Below are 18,927 nucleotides of genomic sequence, written 5' to 3'. Positions count from 1 at the left end.
TTGTACATCAGACCACAACAAAAATGAAGGCCTCCATGGTGGAGTGATGGCATTTGGCTCCTTTTCAGACACACAGTGCTGAAACTTCTGCCAAGTGTCACTGCATCATTAACTTTCAGTACAAGTTATCAGTCTATGAATGGAAGAACACAAATCTCTTTCAGTGCCCGTTCAAGGAAGCGCTGCAGATTTAACAGAGTAAGGGAGTGTAATTTGCAAATCAAACATATAGCGACTCCTAGGTACTCTGAAATTTTTCACCAGACATCTAGGAAGTAAAACGCTTGATTGATTTCACTGAGGATTTTTAAGCATCAGAGCTGTCTAGTGGAACTAAAGCCAGTGCCCTATCAGACACTGTGTGGTAAGTTTTGTTGGCATTTCCATCTCTTCAGACCAGCTGTTAGCATTTTCAAGGTCAGCCCAAGCACAGAAGATTTCCTCTTTAAAGAATGCATGAAATGATAATTGGAATTTGCATAGTTCAGCATAGTTCTCAAATCAACTATAAATGAGAAGGTGGATCCTACTTTCTGTGGATCCTACTCTTCTCCTGACCCACTCTAGTTCAGGCGTGTTAGAACTTTGCTCCTACTGCCTTTCCCGTTCTTTGGAGGCCAGTGTGTGATGAGTTGGTGGTCTCAGGCCAATTCCCAGCAAACAGATGTCCACATCACAAACAGTGCCGCTACACCTGCTACTTACTTGAATCATTGTTGGCAACTGTGCAACAGAAGAAAAGGATTAAAATGGATTTGTAGGCCACAGAGCACAAGAGACTGCCTCTCCACTTTGAGGCTGTTTTCACTAGTGAGGCAGAGTTCCGATCATTAACAGATTTCATTTTCTAAGGATGAAGACTTGGTATATTTCATGGATACTAAATTCATTTAAGATAAATAGGTGAGGTCTATGCTCATGTGCAAAACATGTAGTGGATTAATTCTGTCGGTTCCAACAGAACTTTACTTTCATAAAAACAAAAGTCTCTGTATACAATTCCACATACTTTTTATCTGATTTACCTTTATGTAGAAAAATACTCGCTAACAACTTTACTTTGAAGTGTCTGGATGAATTCCTGGCCCTGTTCAGAGGCTTTTCTGGAACTTTGTACCCAGAAAGTATGGGGTTTGTATTTTTCTCCTGCATTTTTTATTCAGGCCTCTTAAAATCTAGCCATTTGATGGCATATTATTAACTTTTCTCCTTCAAGGGTAGACTTCATCAACAAGGAGAACACTGAATGTCTCCCTCCTCCTGGTACATAAAAAATTTGAAGTTTGTTTGCCTCAATTAGTTTGCAGTTTGTGCTGGATTAGATTTCTGATCAGTCTGAGTTCGAAAGAGATTGCATTTCAGAGCTTCACCATGCCAGACCCTCCTTGTCTAGATGAATTACTAAATCAAACTGAAACTTCACACTGTCTTGATTCCCCTTTAATGATGTCTTTGCAAATTGATGAGTATGTGTTTCATGCTTATAAGACGTTGGCCAGTAATTACTTACGTCTTCTAAACCCTGAACTGGCTTAAACTAAAATTTTCCTTTTAGTGGTTTACTGAATTGATCAGAAACTCTTCATTGCCCTCTGCTGGGGATCTGAAGAGCTAAAGGAGCCCGTGCAGACAGAGTGTGTGGACAGCAACAAGCGCATGGCATGTGTGTATTATTATATGGCTCGTTCAAAGAACAATTTGGCTTGAGGTCTGCTTGGTACGCTGGGGTATGCGTGTTTCCATTCTGCATGGCCACAGTAGAGCCACCACACAGTAGAGCATTGTCACATCGCGGGACCGAGCTCTCAGCAAAAACACTGCAGTAATGCTTTGCACTTGGAGCCTCCAGCAAAGCCGTTGATGCTGGCAGGGCAGGAGTCGTTTCACTGGCTTGGTGCTGTATGGTTAAATAGAAAGGCTTCAAAGAATAACGCAAGGTTTGGTAATTTCTATTAGCTCCATTTATACAGACAGAAAAAAAAGCCAATGAACCAGGGTGATGCTGTCTCATCAGAGATCCCACAATGAATTGTTGGCACTGAGTTGGAATCCATTATGGAAAACTGGTTCAATGAATATAAAGACCTAGAACAAAAGATTTATTTACTATTTTAGTGGGTTGTTTGTAAAGTCCATGTTCTGTTAAAATAAGTCTCTCCTAGCTTTTGAGGAAGGGAGCATACACTGATGGGAAAGCACACAAAAGGGACTCAGGAGCAAGAAGCTGTAGTCTCCAGTCATCTGTGGTTGCACTTCATAGGGTCTGGACAAGCTTTCTTAAGCTTGTCTTGAAATCTCTACTACTTTTTCCACACAGTGGCTTCTGAAAGTGTAATGAACACATATTTATAAAGCTTTATCAGAGAAAAAACAAGTGGGCTGAAAACTGATACACAGCTAAACAAATGCAGCATCACAGTTCTACAGTTTCTAAGGCAGCAAAATTGCTGTTTTGCAAAGGGAAGGGGGGAAGCTATGTGAATAATTGTTTTTCTTAGGGATCCCTGGACTCTTTTGCCTTAACCATAGATTTTTGTCAGTATATATTTTTCTATGCGGGTCACAAAAGTCATGCTTAAGAGGGGAACTCAGTTGCTGTGGTCAGACCAGTGCGTTCAGGTTTTGTTTCCAACTTGCTGCACTGGGAAGAAAAGGGAAGAGAAAACAGCTCATGATGTATTGTTTGGAAACTATAATTTACTGTAACCAGACAGCTCCCATGAAATGTGAGAAGCCTGCATCAATAAGTCCATTTCTCTTTTTTGTCCTAGGCTCTCCATTCATAAATCAAGCTCGGAAGAAGGCTCTGTAGGTCAGTATATTTCATTTTATTTGATACTCCTGTGGAATTCTTAAACAGCTTTTGAGTTTTGCTTGTACTGGGATGTGAAGAGCTGAGTAAACACAATGCTGGCAAAAGTTAGCAGCATGTGTGTGTGTGTGTGTGTGTGTAGAGCGTGTCTCAGCAGCTTTAAGTTAAATGCTGGGTGTCTCAGTGATCACTGAAATTGCCCAACCAGCATTGTCATGTGATAAATATGCATCTTTTGACTTGTTATATTGAATTTCAAATGTTTGCTTGTTAGACCACTGCTAGCCTGTTTGTTTGTATTCTGAAAACTACCGCCACCAGTGAATAACTGGGATTTTTGTTATTTTTGTTCATGTCATGCCAGAGTCTCTTCCTTTATTTCTGAAATATTTTGCTCATAGGAGAGGAAAAATTAAACTGGGAGGTTTTTCTTGTTTGTTTCTTTTTAATGATATTCTAGGGATATGTCCACACAGTCTAAACTTAACCAGTATTTCAGAGTCAGCAAACCAAGCTCTAGATCATCTAGGGTGAAATCTTAAATACGATAGTCACATGCTGAAACTGAGTGGCACAGTACAAAATACATTCCTTTGAATTTTTCAAAATACGTTCCTTTGAATTTTCAAATGCTCTTTATCAGTAGCATTTCTGCCAGATCAGGCACACTATGTTCACTTGCAAGTGGCATAAACTTTATAGCATGCGCCCTGGTTAATTCAATGGAACACGGTTATATATGCCCTACCTTGGGCAAGATGCCATTTTTCTTTTTAGAGCAAATGATTATTTCTGGGTCATCAATCCATATGCAGATCTGATATTAGTGGACGTGGAGACCCAGCCCTGTACGGTCCAGGCATACAGAGAAGCAAGAGCCAGATGTAGCTGATAGTCTTATAAAATTTCTCATGCCAAGTAGCAGAATGTGTGTGTGTGTGTGTGTGTGTGTGCATATGTGTGTGCATGTGTGGGTACATTTATATATAAGTAAAGTATTTCTTTTCTCTATAGATATGCACACACATACTAGAAAACTACTTATCTTAAGTTCTGGCTTAGGCTGCATAACTGTGATTCAGTTAAAGAGAATAGACCAACAAAATACTTCAAAAACACTTCCAGACTTGACATTAGTAACTCAGAAGACATCAAAATGAATGTTAAATATTTTCTGTTTATAATTCTAAATATGTACGTTACTTGCTTATCTCAGTCCTCTGTAGCATTGACAATTATAAAAGAATGTGTATTTCCCTGAAATGGCTATATCAGCATAGTTCTAGCACAGAATAAATCAAGAAAACCAGAAAATCTGAGATCTTTTTTATTCTTGTTTCTGATTTAAAAATACAACTTAATGCTTGAAAGCTTCTCTAGCCTTTACTAACTAATGTTTCTTTCTAAAATTCTTTTTCCCTTTCCCCTCAACCTCCCTCCCCACTTTCCTTTTAGGGAAAGCAGACTGGAAAAAGAAAAATAAGTTTTTTTGGCAGAATTTCCGAAAGAACCAGAAAGGACTAATGAGGCAGACTTCAAAAGGTAAAGCTTTTTCAAGGACGCACATCCTATCCATATAAAATAAAAAGAGCCAGCATCACAAAGGAGTAAAATGCATTTGTGATATTGTGGCGGTTGGGGATTTGTGGCTCTGAAAGTGTCACAGATTTGGTTCATCATGACAGTGCTCAGAATGACAAGTCATATTCTTGAGACTGTAGACATGAGGGTGGGATGCCTTTAGCCTTGACTGTCAGTGATGGCACACACACAAAGCGATGCAGTTAATATCTATTTATAAGTCATATTTGTAAATAAACAAGATGTTCTTTTTTTTTTTTCTTTTCTGGCTTGATAAGAGAAATACTGATCATTTTTAATTAGAAAGGTATTTCTTCTTTCTTTGTCATTTGGTTACTTTGAGCTGTTTGTTTTAGGCTTGAATCTGGCCTGCCATTGTGGGAGAAGACGCTTATAAGAAGGAGTAGTAAAAGCGCCTCTGGTGACTAGTGCAAATACAGGATTCTACTTAAACTGTCAGGTGTCTTTCTCTAGTTCTTCTCCAAAAGATGCAGCTGTGCATTGCACATTTTCTGTTCACATAGAAAATGTCTATCTGTGAGATTCTTATGTTGCAAACAGGCACTTCTCCACATCTCTATGTCTGTGTTCAGGTGGATTGTGAAAGATGGCAAAGGCCCAAAAGAGATACACTTTCAGTTAAATGTGGGTCCTTGCTGGCTCTGAAGGCAAGTTCTAATTGTCTGTGCTGACATGCCATGCACACACCAAAAGGAGAGGTCCTGTAGTTGGGAGCCCCAGTACATCCCACACCATGTACCAGCTTAGTGGCCAATTAGATAATCTGGATAGATCAGAAGACATGGCCAGTCCACAGCAGAGAGCTGCAAGGGCCCAGTATGCCATTCCTGAAAGGGCTTCCCATCTGCTCTGGCAGCTGACTACAGTATTCCTCAGGGCTGAGTGCAGGACTTTTCTGACATTAGCACTTTCTCTTTTGATTCTTGTCTTTCAGGGTCAATAACCATGTGATGACGGTCACATTTTATTTCTCTTTGTCATGCTTGCTGGCTTTCAGTGTCAAAGTAGACTTAGTTTTTTTTGTCCAAAATTACTTCCTTTTATTGCTCAGTTACGTCGAAATCATTCCGTTCTTTGAAATCATGCTAGAAGCCTGCTCTGATGAGGGTCTGTTTCTGGCCAGCCAGATCCACATGGCAGCCAGATTTCAGAGCACTGGGTAAAATCCAGTTTCAATGTACCCTGCTCTGTGCATGAACTCCTACATGTGCTCAATATATTTGTACTTTTTCCTGCAGGAGAGGATGTAGGGTATGTGGCCAGTGAGATCACAATGAGTGATGAGGAACGGATCCAGCTGATGATGATGGTCAAAGAGAAGATGATCACCATCGAGGAAGCACTTGCTAGGGTATGATATGTACATACTTGAATCTCCTTGAGAAACTTGCTTTAGGATGTAGGATATATCAATTTGTAGTTTTACTTTGTTCAGAAAACATAGGAGAAGGTGAAGAAAGGCTGCCTATTTGCCCCATTGTACTAGGTAACATAAATTAGATAGCAATTCCTTTGTTTGTTGGGAAAAAATAGATATCCAATGTATGATATATTAATAGAGTCCTAAAAGCATTTGATTCTCTCCATTGACAATAAAGGGTGCTAATCAGAGAAAAGCTCAAGTGTAGACATTTTCATTGCGGCTGTCTAAAGTAAGGGAGAGGTATCTCACTTGAAGTCTTTCTTTATCAAGTACGTTCATAGGTTTGTGTAAGTGCTAATAGGAATGCTTCAGGTTTTGCTGAGTTTCAGTGCAACTTTTGAATTTGTACCCTTGTGTAAAACACAGGGTATTCCTTATGGTTTCCATTAGAGAAAATGTGATTTAGATCGGTTGGCAGTCAGAAAAATATTTTTACTGACATACTACATCTTGAAACAGATTAGCCTAGAATATAAAATTATGTTATTGGCTGAAGAAAGTATTGCTTTGCTGGAAATTATATAATGAAAAAATGCAAAATTTTTAAATTATCGAGTGGCATTATTGGAAATTCTTTTACTTCTCTGCTCTTAAAATTTTGGGGGGAGAGGGCTGTACTTAATCTGATGGTTTGTATGTGGACTGTTACTGTTTCCCTCTAGTGGTCTGAGCTACTAACAACTTTTTTTTTTTTAATACCAGTTCTTGAGGGTCATTTCAACACTTTAACTCCAGTAGGATTGGTGTTTTGTTTGAAGTCTTTTATTGAGAAACAGGGAAGATGAGGGGATTTTTTGGTTGGTTGGTTGGTTGGGGTTTCTTTAAATTATAGAGAATAGTTCTTAGTCTTTACTGCAGATCATTTTCTTTATGAAGGAAATTGGCAGATCATTGTGATTTAGTCTGTTCACTGTAAACTGTGCCTCTGAGATGGGGATGTGTAATTTATGTTTTACCAATGACAGTTCATCAAATTTCAGTATTCACAGATCTTTTCCTTCTAAGAAAAAAAAAAAACACTGATTTTTAAAACTTCTGATTCTAGGACAATTTATTTTGAATAAGTGAGACCAACAGTGCAAAAGTTCAGATTTTCCCAGTTGCACAGTGATACAGGGGAAAAATAAAATTAAATTAACTCTTGCTATTTAATGAAGATTGATATCTTCTTATCACTGGAAAATGTTCTCTCTGTCTTTTCAAATTTCAGCTGAAGGAGTATGAAGCCCAGCACAGGCAATCAAGTAATGTAGATCCTACAGAATGGCCTGATGGTTCTTACTCAACATTTGATGGCTCTTCCAATTGTAATGTAAGTACCTGTCATTCTGATATAGCTCCCCAGTATCATTTAATATTTAAAGTCTTTCACTGAAGCACAGAAATATCCTGATTTACCTGGTGATTTCCTTAATAGCAAATGTATCACTGACCTAGTGATGCTATGTTCTGTCTGCAGAAAATCTTCAACATGCATTTTAAATCTTCAAACTCTGTTGTCATGGACTTCAACAGTCTTATTGTATAATCTCTCTCTTTCCTTTTTTTTTTTTTTTTAATCTGGCTCTTTGTCACTGAGCTTTTGAAGCACAAGACAAAAATCCCCTTGTTACAAAATGCACAGAGAAGGGGGTTTAGGTTGTTTAGAGCAAAGTTTCACTTTGCTGATTCACAAGTAGAATTTCTCAGGCTTTTCTTGCCACTGTTGATACGTTCTGTATGAGGGTCTGACTAAGTCCTAGCTGCCTGCTGCCTTCAAGCACTTCTATCTCTGCATTTGGAAAGTCACAGCCCAGAGTTTGTAGCTTTTGCCAGACCCATAAGAAGTAAGGCAGCTTTCCTCCCTTTTCTTTTTACTTCTGAGCTGTGTAGCTTCTCTATGGGCACCAGGCAGTCTCTGTGTCATGCCATACTGAATTAATTAATTTTTCCTTCCAGATATCTTCATTTTCACTGAGTAGTTTATTCCACTTCATTTCTCTAATTGAAAGTTCACAGATAAATCTTAGAGAAGAACACATTCAGCTGTCAAATTCAAGCTCCATGTAACCCATATAATTGAATCATAAGCTTTTGAGACCATTGATTGATTTATTTATTTTATTGTCAATGGAATTTCCTGCTTACTGCAGCCGACTGTTGGCTTCTCCTTCCTAAAAGAAAAAAGGAATGCTATATCATTTTATGAGATGTTTAACATATTTGGTGGTAGAGAATGATTTTCTTGTTTATATTCTAGAAAGTACACCCATCTCTAGTTAGATTGGAGCAGAGGGGAATTGATGTTACCTTATACTATGTTCTGATATATCAAAAATATGCAAAGAATGGAGAAGGAAGGATCCTGGCTCTTCTGGTCTGATTGTTTAGCCAGCTGAAAGATGTCTTGATCTTTTCCTCATTAGTATTTATAGCCTGAACTTTCTCTTCTTGAGGCCCTTGCCCAAGGTACTTATAGCATAAAATCCTCAAACTCTAATTTACCATGGTCAAATCTCAGAAGGATACTGAATTTCCCTCTTAAATCTTCTGATAGTGGTTTATACTTGTGTTGAAGTTACTGAAAGCTGTGTATACCTCTGAGGACCAAACATGATTCAGTATGTCCTCCTTAATGGAATGAGAATCTTTGCACTTTGAACCAAGAGCTCTTTTGCCTCTCTCTGCTCTTCTGCTAGGATTTGAACCATCTTACCGTCTTCCTGTTAACTTCAATGGGGAATCTCTATTCAGTCTTTGTAGATACCTTTCAAGATTTTTGCCCTTGCTCCTGATTTTTGTCATGGTTGCCCTTAACAGAAGCTGTGAAACTGCTTGCCTTCAAGAGAAAAGCAGATCATCTGCAGAAATGAGACTTCATGTTAGAGCAAAATTCAGCCTGACTTCTTTTTTTGTGGACAAGAATGAAAGTAGGGTTAACTGGAGTGAAAGACTTTGGGCTGTAATTGACACACAAGAGGGAAAAACAAACGAAAGTATCAGATATGTCTAGAAATAGGGTGTGTGTTCACGCAGACTTTTTTGCCTAAGGACATCTCTATTAATCTGAAATTACCAGCTTTTGAGACAAGCAAAGATGATTCTGTTTTCAAGCTCTTTCTTTGCCAAATGGTTTGAGTTTCAGTGCCATTTTTGTGATTTGTACTCCATGAATTCAGAATCTCAGAATTACCCCACTCATTTTATATAGGCCATGAAGCAAAGATGGTTTTCCATATATTTCCATATATTCCATATTATTCCATAAGCATACTGTTAGGTAGCCTGCTGCCTTATAACCTCAAAAGGCAATTGGAAATACAAGTCACTGAAAGGAACATTTCTTGTTTGAATTCAAAGTTCTTGGGCAATGGGTCTTCTGGTTCTGTTTGCCTTTTTTTTTTTTTTTAATTTATTTTCTTTTCTGTCGCATGGCCAAATTGTTACTAGGCAGTTTTTAATGGAACAATGTGATCATAGTTGATAATTTTGTAAACAAAACAAAAACAAGTTAGAATCTAAGCAATGAGAGAATCAAAAAATGAAAGCAGATTTTCTGGAGTGTTTCAAGGTTTTAAGTACTCCTTTGCTTTCAAGTCAGCTCTGCCCACAGCATAAGAACAGCCCCCTACAAAATAGTATCTGAAGGGTATATATCATTAGTTTTCCTTTTTAGGAAAAAAACACTTTTAAAAGAAAACTTTTATAGCTATTATGTGTTTATAACTAACATAACTCATGTTGATTTAAAGATTTTCATTTTAAAGATTGATTTGAGGATTCTGTTTTCCAGGTTCTCCTCTTTTAAATTACTGTATCAGGAAATGGAAACTTGTGTTTCATATCCTTAACAAAACTGAACCCTAATGATGAAACACAAAGGGTTCAGAAGTAAAAGGGTCATCATCTCAGTATCCCAAGGGAGGCAGCCCCATGTCATTGCTGTGCTGTTAATTGTGTGTCGTGCTTGTTTGTTCTTAAGAAACAAACAAACAAATAAAGGTCTTGCCAAGTCAGTAGGTGACTTGGTTCTTTGCCACTTTAGAGCAGTTTGTAGCTTTCAGTCTCACGACTGTGGGCCCCTTGTTTCGCAACAAAGTATGTGTGTTATTTATTTGCTAATGTGGGAATGCAGTTGAAACTGTTTTTCTTTTTAGTCAGAAGTATCAAAGGTCTAAAATGCCTCATCATTTTCTTAAAAATTATTTCTGAATATTTATGTTTCATCTCTGTTGGAATGAAGGCTGTTCACAGTAAAACTAGACAGGCTTTCATTGCCTCGTGCCAAGCATTGGGATGTAAAGCAGGTGCAGATTACAAATGGATCCCTTTCTGGATTTTAGATAAGGCCCTATTTGTCCTCAGGAGTCAGAAAGTCCAGGGAAAGAGAGGATTTCAAAATTGTATCACATTCTTTCTTTACACTGAGGTGCCTTTTATTCTTCTTAAAGATAGAAGCACATTTGATGACTTTTGGGGGCTGAAATTCTCAGTTCATCTAAAATAGGGCTGCTTCATCCCCAGAACCCTGCTGGTATGGCTCCAGCCCAGCTTGAAGGACCAGCTTAGGAGAAGTCAGTATAAATCCTTTCCTGTGCCCTCTGCTAAAAGACTAATTGTACCCATTGCTATATTTCATGTGGGAGTGGGGGAAAGGAGAGAAGCAGGAGGGAGGTTGTGATAGAAGTGTGTATCATACATGTGCTGCCACTGACACAAACCACTAATTAACTTCACTGACAGTTTCTGTAGAAGCAAGTTGAATGAAGTTGTAATTATCTCTGGACTAGACTGGTTAGTTGGTCTCATCTGGCTTCTGGTTTTTGGTTTTGATCGGCAGATAATGCTCAGCCATCCAGAGCTCATTAACGCGAGCTTCCATGTAGCGTAGCTGGCCTTCACCTGAAAGGTGCCGCAGTGAGCTGTGCCATGCTTGTCTGACACCACCTCACCTACTGGATGTGCCATGAGCAGCCTCAGGAGAGAGGCCATAATATTTATGAGTGCAGAGAACAAAACCAGCATCTCCCCCCAACAATACAGCCCGCAGATGGGCAGTGCTGTTTTAGTGTCCCAACACCTCTTTTCCCAGGACTGTTATACTACCAGTAGGAAACTGGCACCTCATTTGTTTTCTCTGAGCAGAGTGGCAGCAGTGATGCAGACCTGGAAGCATGCTGTGCACATCTGTTATCTGCCGTGAGGCCGATGCTGGGGAAAATTCCCCCTTATGTTGCCTCTCTTTTCCATCTTCTATTGATCCGTTTTTTAACAGATGATGGTGCAGCAAGTCCGCACAGCAACACCTCTAACTGGACTGAGATGATCATTTGTTGCTCCTGTTCTTGCTATTATTTCCTGAAGACTTTTTTTTTTTTACCAAGTGGTTAAATGGGGCTAAAAGTTGAAAGGGTGTGCAGAATTGGGTTTATGTCTGCCTCAAGCGTCAAAGACAGAGTAACAGATGATAATGGACTTTGAGTTGTAGTCTTTTCAATCCAAGAGATGCTGAAGCTGTTGAACCAGGATTGTAGCCGTGGTACAATCCTGACTCTGACAAAATACTAAGTCTGATAGAATTATCTCTGACTCACAGTAGTCATTACTGTTCTGTTTTGTAAGTGTGAAGAATAAGAAGAAAAGAAATAATTGCAGTATAACTTCCATAGCATGCATTACCTCAGGAGTAAATCTAAGTGTAATTACAGCAAATCCACGTTATTCAGGCTTATACTGTATTTCAGTGGTTTAGTGGTTCATTTGTTAACATTATTACTGCTCGTAATTCAGGACTGTTAATGTAAACAGGAAAAACCCCTTCTTTTGGTATAGTCAGTTAAATTTGTTAGAACTAAGTTCAAAGTTGATGCATATTGGGAATCAGCTTTGGGTATCAATGGAGATTGGGCTATGATGAGGTTTGTTTTACGTGAAACAGTAGTGTTTAGTTTGAAGCAATGTGGATATTTTGGGCATTTTGAAAGTCTAGTGTTAACCCTTGTTTTTACTGTTATCCCAGGACTTACCATTTTTCGTAGGCCTTCTTTTCCATGAAAGGCTAAATAGTGGAAGAGGATAGTTTTCTGTTTTCATTCTTCTTGGAGTGCTTGTTGCCCGCCTCCAGACCCTGCATATTCTTTCAAGTAACAGAGGGGAGTTGCTGCTGAGCATGGCTGTGAATGAATGCAGAGCTTTCATCTGTGCTCCAAAGAATCTAGTGACCCAATTTCTGCTAAGACTTCCTGAAAGGCACTGATGTGCCTCATTTTATTGGATGGTGTATTTATTATTACTGCACAAATTCCTATAATACTGTCAGTGCTTAGTAACAGTTATGATGAAGAAAGAGCCTATAGTAAGACATGGCTTCAGAATGCTAGTGCTAAATTCCCACACTGTGTGCCTACCATGGGAACCTGTCCTGGGACGCATTGGCTGGCCTCCTTCTCCACTGATCACAGGGATGGTGTCCAGCATCTCTTGATGAAAGCTGGTAGCAGAAGAATTACAGCATATTTTTTACAGTCTTTCCCCTCTTTCTATCCATGCGTAAGAAAGGGATTTCCCATGAGTGTAGTAACATAAAAACCTCCATGAGAGAAATGCAAATTGTCATTACAGTTCCCAGGACACAACACAAAGTAAGGTCAGTGCTCTGGAGCGATGACAACAAAGCAAGAGGCCAGCAATGTGTTTATATTTGGTTTTGTAGAACACAAGAAGTGTTTTTACCTATTTAGTCTGAAATTTTCCAAAACACTTTAGAATTTGCAGAAGAAACTGCTGCAAATTATTTAGGAATAAAACTGTATCACTTCTTTAAGTATTATTTACCATTCAACATCTGCCCGTGTTGTTGACAGGTACAACTTAGCTAAGTGTGCTTCCCTAGTGGGACTAAACTTTGTCACCACAGGGCTGTACTGAGGAGTTGGCATTAATGTAGCCCAAGTAAACCTCCTGCTTGCTGCCAGCAGGAGTTGCTCCTGTGGTTAGTCTGTCATAAGGTCTCTGAGAAAAAAGTCTTCCTTCTGTCATGACTCAGAGAGCTTATGGTAATGCTCAGGCAATGACTGTAATTAAGCATGTTCATAACCACTTCTGTTTTGATTGCATTCAGACAAGCCCTATTGACTTACTTTGCTACAAAATGTTTGGCCATGTATTTGAGGAGGATGGGAGGTGGGGGAGGCAAATTAATTTAATATTCATTCCAACATACTAGTTCACCTTTTTTTATACCATTTTTGCCTTTTGCGAGCTGCCTAATTTTTCTGCTTGTTACCTAGAGGGTGGGGAGTGGTGGTACCAGCTTTTTCCTGTTCTCCATGCATCAACCAGCAGGAGATGCTATAATCCATAATGTGGTATCCCTGCCCCCATCTTTTCTGAGACCAGACCTATTAAGTTGGAACAAAGCCTTGCTCAGTTCAAGAATTAGGAATCTCAAAAGTTGTGTGTTTCACTGCCCTATTTGGCAGACCCAGGCTGAATAATCTTTACTTGTGGTACAATAGAAAATTTTAATTGCGCTCCTGTCATTTACCAGTTGTTCCCCTTCCCTGATGCTGAAGTTTCCTTCCTCACACTTAGGATGGTAACATTAATACTTTGATTGTTTGAAAATACTGTAAGAATGTAATTTAAGTTACTACACCCTGTACTAAAGGGCTCTCATTCTTTTCCTTTTTTTCTCTCATATGAGTTTTGCTGTATTTCATGTATTGCTCTTTCACCCTTGGTTTTCCAAGATGTCCAGAGGTGGGTTTCCAGTACCGGTGGTGTACTCCATTCATTAATAGTACAACCTGTGCCAAAGAATAGGGATTCTCCCTGAACCTTCTTAGCCTTGCCGAAACACAAGATTCAGTTGAAAGAGCCTTGTTAAAGACTTTTGTTTCCATGCGTAGAGGAGTCTGCAGCAGAATTAGAAAAGAATGCTATATTGTAACTGATATGAAATAATGTAATGCAGAGCTTCATTCTGCCACATATACCTATGACAAGTGGTACATGAGTATGGTTGTAATGTCATTAAAATTAATTAGTGAGAGAAGCGCTTCGCCATGTGGAAGTGTGTTTGGCTTGCAGATACAAATATCAGCAATGTACTTCTCAAAATTAAACTAAAACCTGGAAACAGTTAACAGAGAGGAATTTGCCTAAGCAGCTATTCTAGTATGAAGACAGACCTCCTGGGAGAATTCAACTTTCATGCTCTCGTTACTTATGACAAATATTTCCCACTAATTTCAGCAAGCAGTGTCGTCACCAGCTAATGTGTAATATATCTCTCACCAAAGTAGCTGTTGGATGTTCCTTTGATTTTCTTGTAAGTAATCACAGACTGAACCCAGGCATGGTTACCTGGGAGGGGCTGACACTGCACATTTTAGACTTGCACAGCCCTTGCAATTCATGCTCTTGCAAAAGAATACGCATAACCTCTGTTAATTTTCTTAAAATATTTGAAGGGCATTATCTGCAACATCACGATATGATGCAGATTATCACATCTGAGCTTCACACAGTTTTCTATAAGCAGCCTCTGCAGGGATTAGACGTCTGTGAAACTTTCTTAATGAAACCCAAAACCTACACACTCAAGTTGCAAAGCCCCAAACTTAGATCAGTTTCACTCATGGCCATGAACTTTTAAGGGAATCTGGGACACATTTCAAGGAAGTTGCTGTCATGTTTCACTTGATGTTGGCTGGTATGTTATTGAAACTGGAGAACACTAGCTGGTTTTATCTGAAGCTTAGAATTTTCCACAGAGCTTTACATCAGAGTTTTGGGGCTGAAGTAATTCAAGGATAAGAACCCAGCTACAACACACTAGTAAATCTAGCTTACATGACCCCTAGGGAGTATAAAAGCTGTGTATGGTCACTAGTACAAAGGTGGAGAAATTGAAAAAGGATATTTGACTGGATGGCTCATTAAAATCAACCAGTCACCAAAAGAAATAGATGTTTAGTCGCACTATGGTTTCATGATATGACTGATTTGGAGTGAATTCAGATTAACTGGCTATCGATAGCATGGTCGTGAGAAAGGAGAATCTTTTCTTGGCTTAAAGAGGGTGCTGTTGTGATATGCCTTTGCTACTGCTTTTCACCACTGGATAGCAGTGCTTCTAATTAGTGGTGGTTTTGATCCATGTTTTCTTGTGCTCTGAGAATAAATATCCAAATTTTGGATTTGTCTCTAGATTTGGGGTTAGATACGGTTGACTATAAGAGAAGACTAGAGCATCTCAGAGTCTGTTTCTTAGGAAGGAAGATTTGAACCCAGCTCAGGCAGAGAAGTTGAAAGTCATGCTACAGTGCTTCATAAAGCCACAATGTGGCTAATTCTAGATGAGGCTGGGGTTTCTGAATTAAACAGTGTTTGCCTTTCCAGTTCTTAGTGATGTTCTTTTTTATAGCACTGAAACCAAGGGGAAAGCACAAAAAATGTATCTAAGTTCACTAAGTTAAAAAACATTTAAGCAAGGTTTATTTTTCTGTCAAATTAGCCCTTTATAAAGGGAAATTCTCAGGGGGGCTTTTTGTCAAAATAATTAAAAAGTGAAAATAAAAAAAGCCTGGTAAAGGGCTTAAGTTATATTTCCTATAGACACAGCCTCCACTCTAGTGGTGGTGTTTGAGGGTCAGTCTTCATCCTGGCTTTGCAGAGATTCTCTGTATTTTTTTCTTTCACTGAAATTCCATAGACAGTAATTAAGGAACTGGAGGCCAGCAAGAGGTCAGCAAGCCTTCGTCAGTGAAAACAGGGATTGTTTGCCATGTACAACACTCCCTTTTTTCCTTGTGGTGAATAGAAGATTTGCTTAGAGCTGATGACTTATGCCTTTCTTGCAAGTTATGCAGCTAGCGAGTAACTGGGGGAATCAATCAGTGAGCAGAAAACAGCTAATTGAGTCCAGCATCACGCTTTTTTCTTCCTTACATATTCAGCTCTGGAATCAGAGCCAGTTTGGTGTCTGATAATGTAACTCCAGAGAAGAGGCATTTTGTGTGCAGGATTCAGAGCGAATACAATACTTAAGAAGAAGTGTCTGCTACTAAATTTTAGGGTTACGAAGCTGACAGCAGTTGAGGACTCAGGGGAAAATACTCGAAACTGAGCTTTAGGCCTGTAAATGCCGAAGCTGGTAAGTCACTGAGCATGTGGCATGATGTGGAGAGGATGTGTCTCCTGTTTCAGAGAGGGAAAAAGAGAAAAGGCTTTTGTGGTTATTCTTAGGCACAGCACAGCATGCATAGCTTTTCTCAGTTCTCTTTTTCCTTTCCTTGGGTTTTTAAGTTCTTTTCTGTTCTACTTTCCTGTCTCTGATTTTGTCCAGGCATCTTAAATAAAAAAAAAATTATAGGTTAGAACAGTTGGTTTTTTTGGCAGATGTAAAGCCTGTTAGAAAAAAGAAAGTACACGTGTAGCCACGTCTCCTGAAGGGAACAGTAAGGTCTCTTTGCATTTGCTGTATAGTTTGTAGTTCTGAGATGAGCTAACCAGGACTGGGGAATGTGATGTGCTAAGCCCATGAGTTTGAATGAGGCTTTTGCCCCACTTTGCTGAACAAGAATTGTCTAATAATGAAAAAGAATTGCAGTTTGAGCTTAATCAGATACTAAGAGATTTCCTTGTTTCTTAAATGGAAAGTTTCCTAGAGATTTCAGTTTGAGGCTGAACAATATATTACTGGGCATGAAGTGAATTGTAAAATTTTAACATCTCTCCAAATGGCTTCCCACAGCTCATGTATGGGGTTTTTTATGGAGCTGAAGCAAATTAATCAGTTATAATAGCTTTAACTGGATGTTGTCCTAGCATTTCTTACACATTTCTGTTGGGTCGTGGCTAGAAGGCTTTGCCTATTTTGTGTTTTTTAAGGGTTGTTGCTATAACCCTGAAGCCTTTCCAAACATAGTCCTGCCGAAAGCTAGCTACTTACTTCTGGTTTACATTTTGCCAATTAATTCAAAGTACTCTAATAAATGTTGGTTTTCTCTGTGTGTGTGTGTGTGTTTGTGAAGCACTAATTCAAAGAGGGAGGTCATGACTGTTATTTCAGTGGTGCGTGAAATGGGATGGATGTTAGAAAGCAGCAGAGCAAGGCATGTGCCCTGCCTCCAGAGCAGGCAGCAGCAAAGAGCTGCATGAGAAAAGTGGGAGAAAAAGCAAAGAGGGAGCCAGGAGCAGAACTGTAGAGAGCTCTTTGAATGACAAAGTACATGTGCTAATTTCCTATTTATTCCTGAACATAAGGCATTTTACATGAGATGATGCAAAGCGTGGCCTTTGGAAGTGCACAAGTAGGGAGTTTTCCAAGGTGAAGAGATGCTAGAGGTAGCAGAGGGGATTGATTTCTCTTGGATTTGAGAGCATCTTCATAGGTTTGTGGCTGCATTAGTTAACAACGAAGAGCTGGGCGGTGGGGATGGGCCTTGGCCTCTCTGTAGTTTTCCAGCCATGTGGTATGTGGTGGCTACAGTCCTCTGCATGCAGTTCTCGGTATTTCCAGATGCTGTTAATTTAGTCCCTGTTTCCCTGCAGTCCTTCGCACATTTGTGCCGCCGAGCTCTCCAAGCTGGCGGGTTTCCGCACCGTGAGAGCATTGCAGATGCAGGGATGCACTTGCTCCAAGCAGCGCGAGGAAAGACGGCTCCGCCCAGCCAGCCCCGCCAAGGGGGCCCTGCAGGCTTTGCCGGGTCCCCAGCAGCCCGGCTGAGCCCTGCACTCTCTTTCAACCAGCGAGGTTTTTGTGCATCAGCTTTGGCCAGTTTGTTATGGTTTAAGGCTGGGAAGCCAGCTGTCTGCAATCTGATGTAATGTTGCCCTGGAAACCAGAAATGAAACACGTTAGCATTCACCACAGAATTACTACATACAGCATTAGCCAAAGTAATTAAAAGTTGAGCCATATGGGCTTTCGGATGGAAAAATTTGGAGCAGAGGAGATGGAAGTTAAGTTGCTCCTGCTTGCAGTACTGCAAATTCGTTTGTTTTCCCCTTGAGGGCATGGGGAGAGACCTGTCTGGGCTGCGTGCAGGGGGACGGGGAGATGGAGGGGCTCTAACTGTTTTACCAGCGCGTTAATGATGCCAAGGCTTGGCCTGATGGGACAGCTCTGTGCCAGAGCTGGGAGGTACTGGCACAGGGGGTGCAGCATGGACTCCTCCAGTGCCGAGAGCCTCTGTCTGAGCCTTTTGCAGATGCATCATCCCCTCTTTAACAGACCATGTCTACCCTTCTGCAGTGCTGCAGCACACCGAAGTGCCCATGAGGGGAGAAGAGGGCAAGAGGGGTCTAGCAGCTGGCTACATCTAAGCTCTGTGCCAAGGCCTGGCTGCTAAAGCTGTCCAGGAAGCCATTTGCCCAGTCTGCCACGCTTTGGGGACGTTGGGGTGATTTTCCCATCTAAAGTCAGGGACAGCTACCAAAAAAAGCAATTCGGTCCCATGAAAGAGGGGAGGGTGGTGTGGGTCAGGGAAGTCAAAGCGTCGAAGTTCAATGATTTCCAAATATGTCAGTTATGGCCAGAATGCTTTACATTAGCCATAAAAGAAAGCATTGCTTGAGCTGGAAAATTAAGCTCTGTTTCCCATGTACCAAAGTGGAAACTTTTGATAATTTCAAGGCCTTTCTTAAAAAAAAGTTTCAAAAACAGGAAGCAAGTAAAAAGTAACCCTTTTTGAAAATGCTTTTATCTTCAAGGAGTCAGCATTATTTGACAAGAAAGTTTCCTGAGCAGCACCACCGTTGTAGTCACTGACATTTTTAGGCCTTTTTGCATAAGCTTACTGGCCATCCTTTTTCTTTGTAGAAAATTTGTCTGTCACATGCTACCTGATATGATAGGAAATAGGCTGCTAGAGAGAGAGTGATCTTGTATTTTCATCTACCCATAAAACATGAGCTGTTCTCGCCTATCTGGGCCAAGCACCGGTGATAGGCAGGATCTGTTGCTGCCGGTGGAGGACCCCAGCTTAAAAGACACCAGGAGTCCAGAAGCATCAGGGAAAACCAACTACCACTTAATTATGATGGGACTTTATGTATTTTGAAGTATGGTGGGCACTCTCTGTACTACCTGCTGGGGTCTGAT

At 40.1% G+C, this 18,927-nt stretch overlaps 1 protein-coding gene across 6 annotated transcripts in view; it reads left to right on the top strand.

Annotated features, from left to right (window-relative positions):
- SASH1 (SAM and SH3 domain containing 1) overlaps window positions 1-18,927 on the top strand; it is a 540,681-nt gene that overhangs the window by 488,924 nt on the left and 32,830 nt on the right. For 4 of the 6 annotated variants that reach the window (XM_039385702.1, XM_027725284.2, XM_027725292.2 and 1 more), the window contains exons 5-8: window positions 2,772-2,812; window positions 4,268-4,354; window positions 5,653-5,765; window positions 7,048-7,149. In XM_039385702.1, the coding sequence (XP_039241636.1) occupies window positions 2,772-2,812; window positions 4,268-4,354; window positions 5,653-5,765; window positions 7,048-7,149 (343 nt within the window). The remainder of the gene's footprint in view (window positions 1-2,771; window positions 2,813-4,267; window positions 4,355-5,652; window positions 5,766-7,047; window positions 7,150-18,927) is intronic. The other 2 variants (XM_027725286.2, XM_027725293.2) reach the window with 1 other exon arrangement.

The sequence above is a fragment of the Pipra filicauda genome, unplaced genomic scaffold, assembly GCF_003945595.2.
Source record: "Pipra filicauda isolate LSUMZ 115617 unplaced genomic scaffold, ASM394559v2 scaffold42_size3861933_pilon, whole genome shotgun sequence".
NCBI classification, from domain to species: Eukaryota; Metazoa; Chordata; class Aves; order Passeriformes; family Pipridae; genus Pipra; species Pipra filicauda.
The sequence above is the reverse complement of the archived record's forward strand: the minus strand, read 5'-3'. Positions and strand labels throughout refer to the sequence as shown.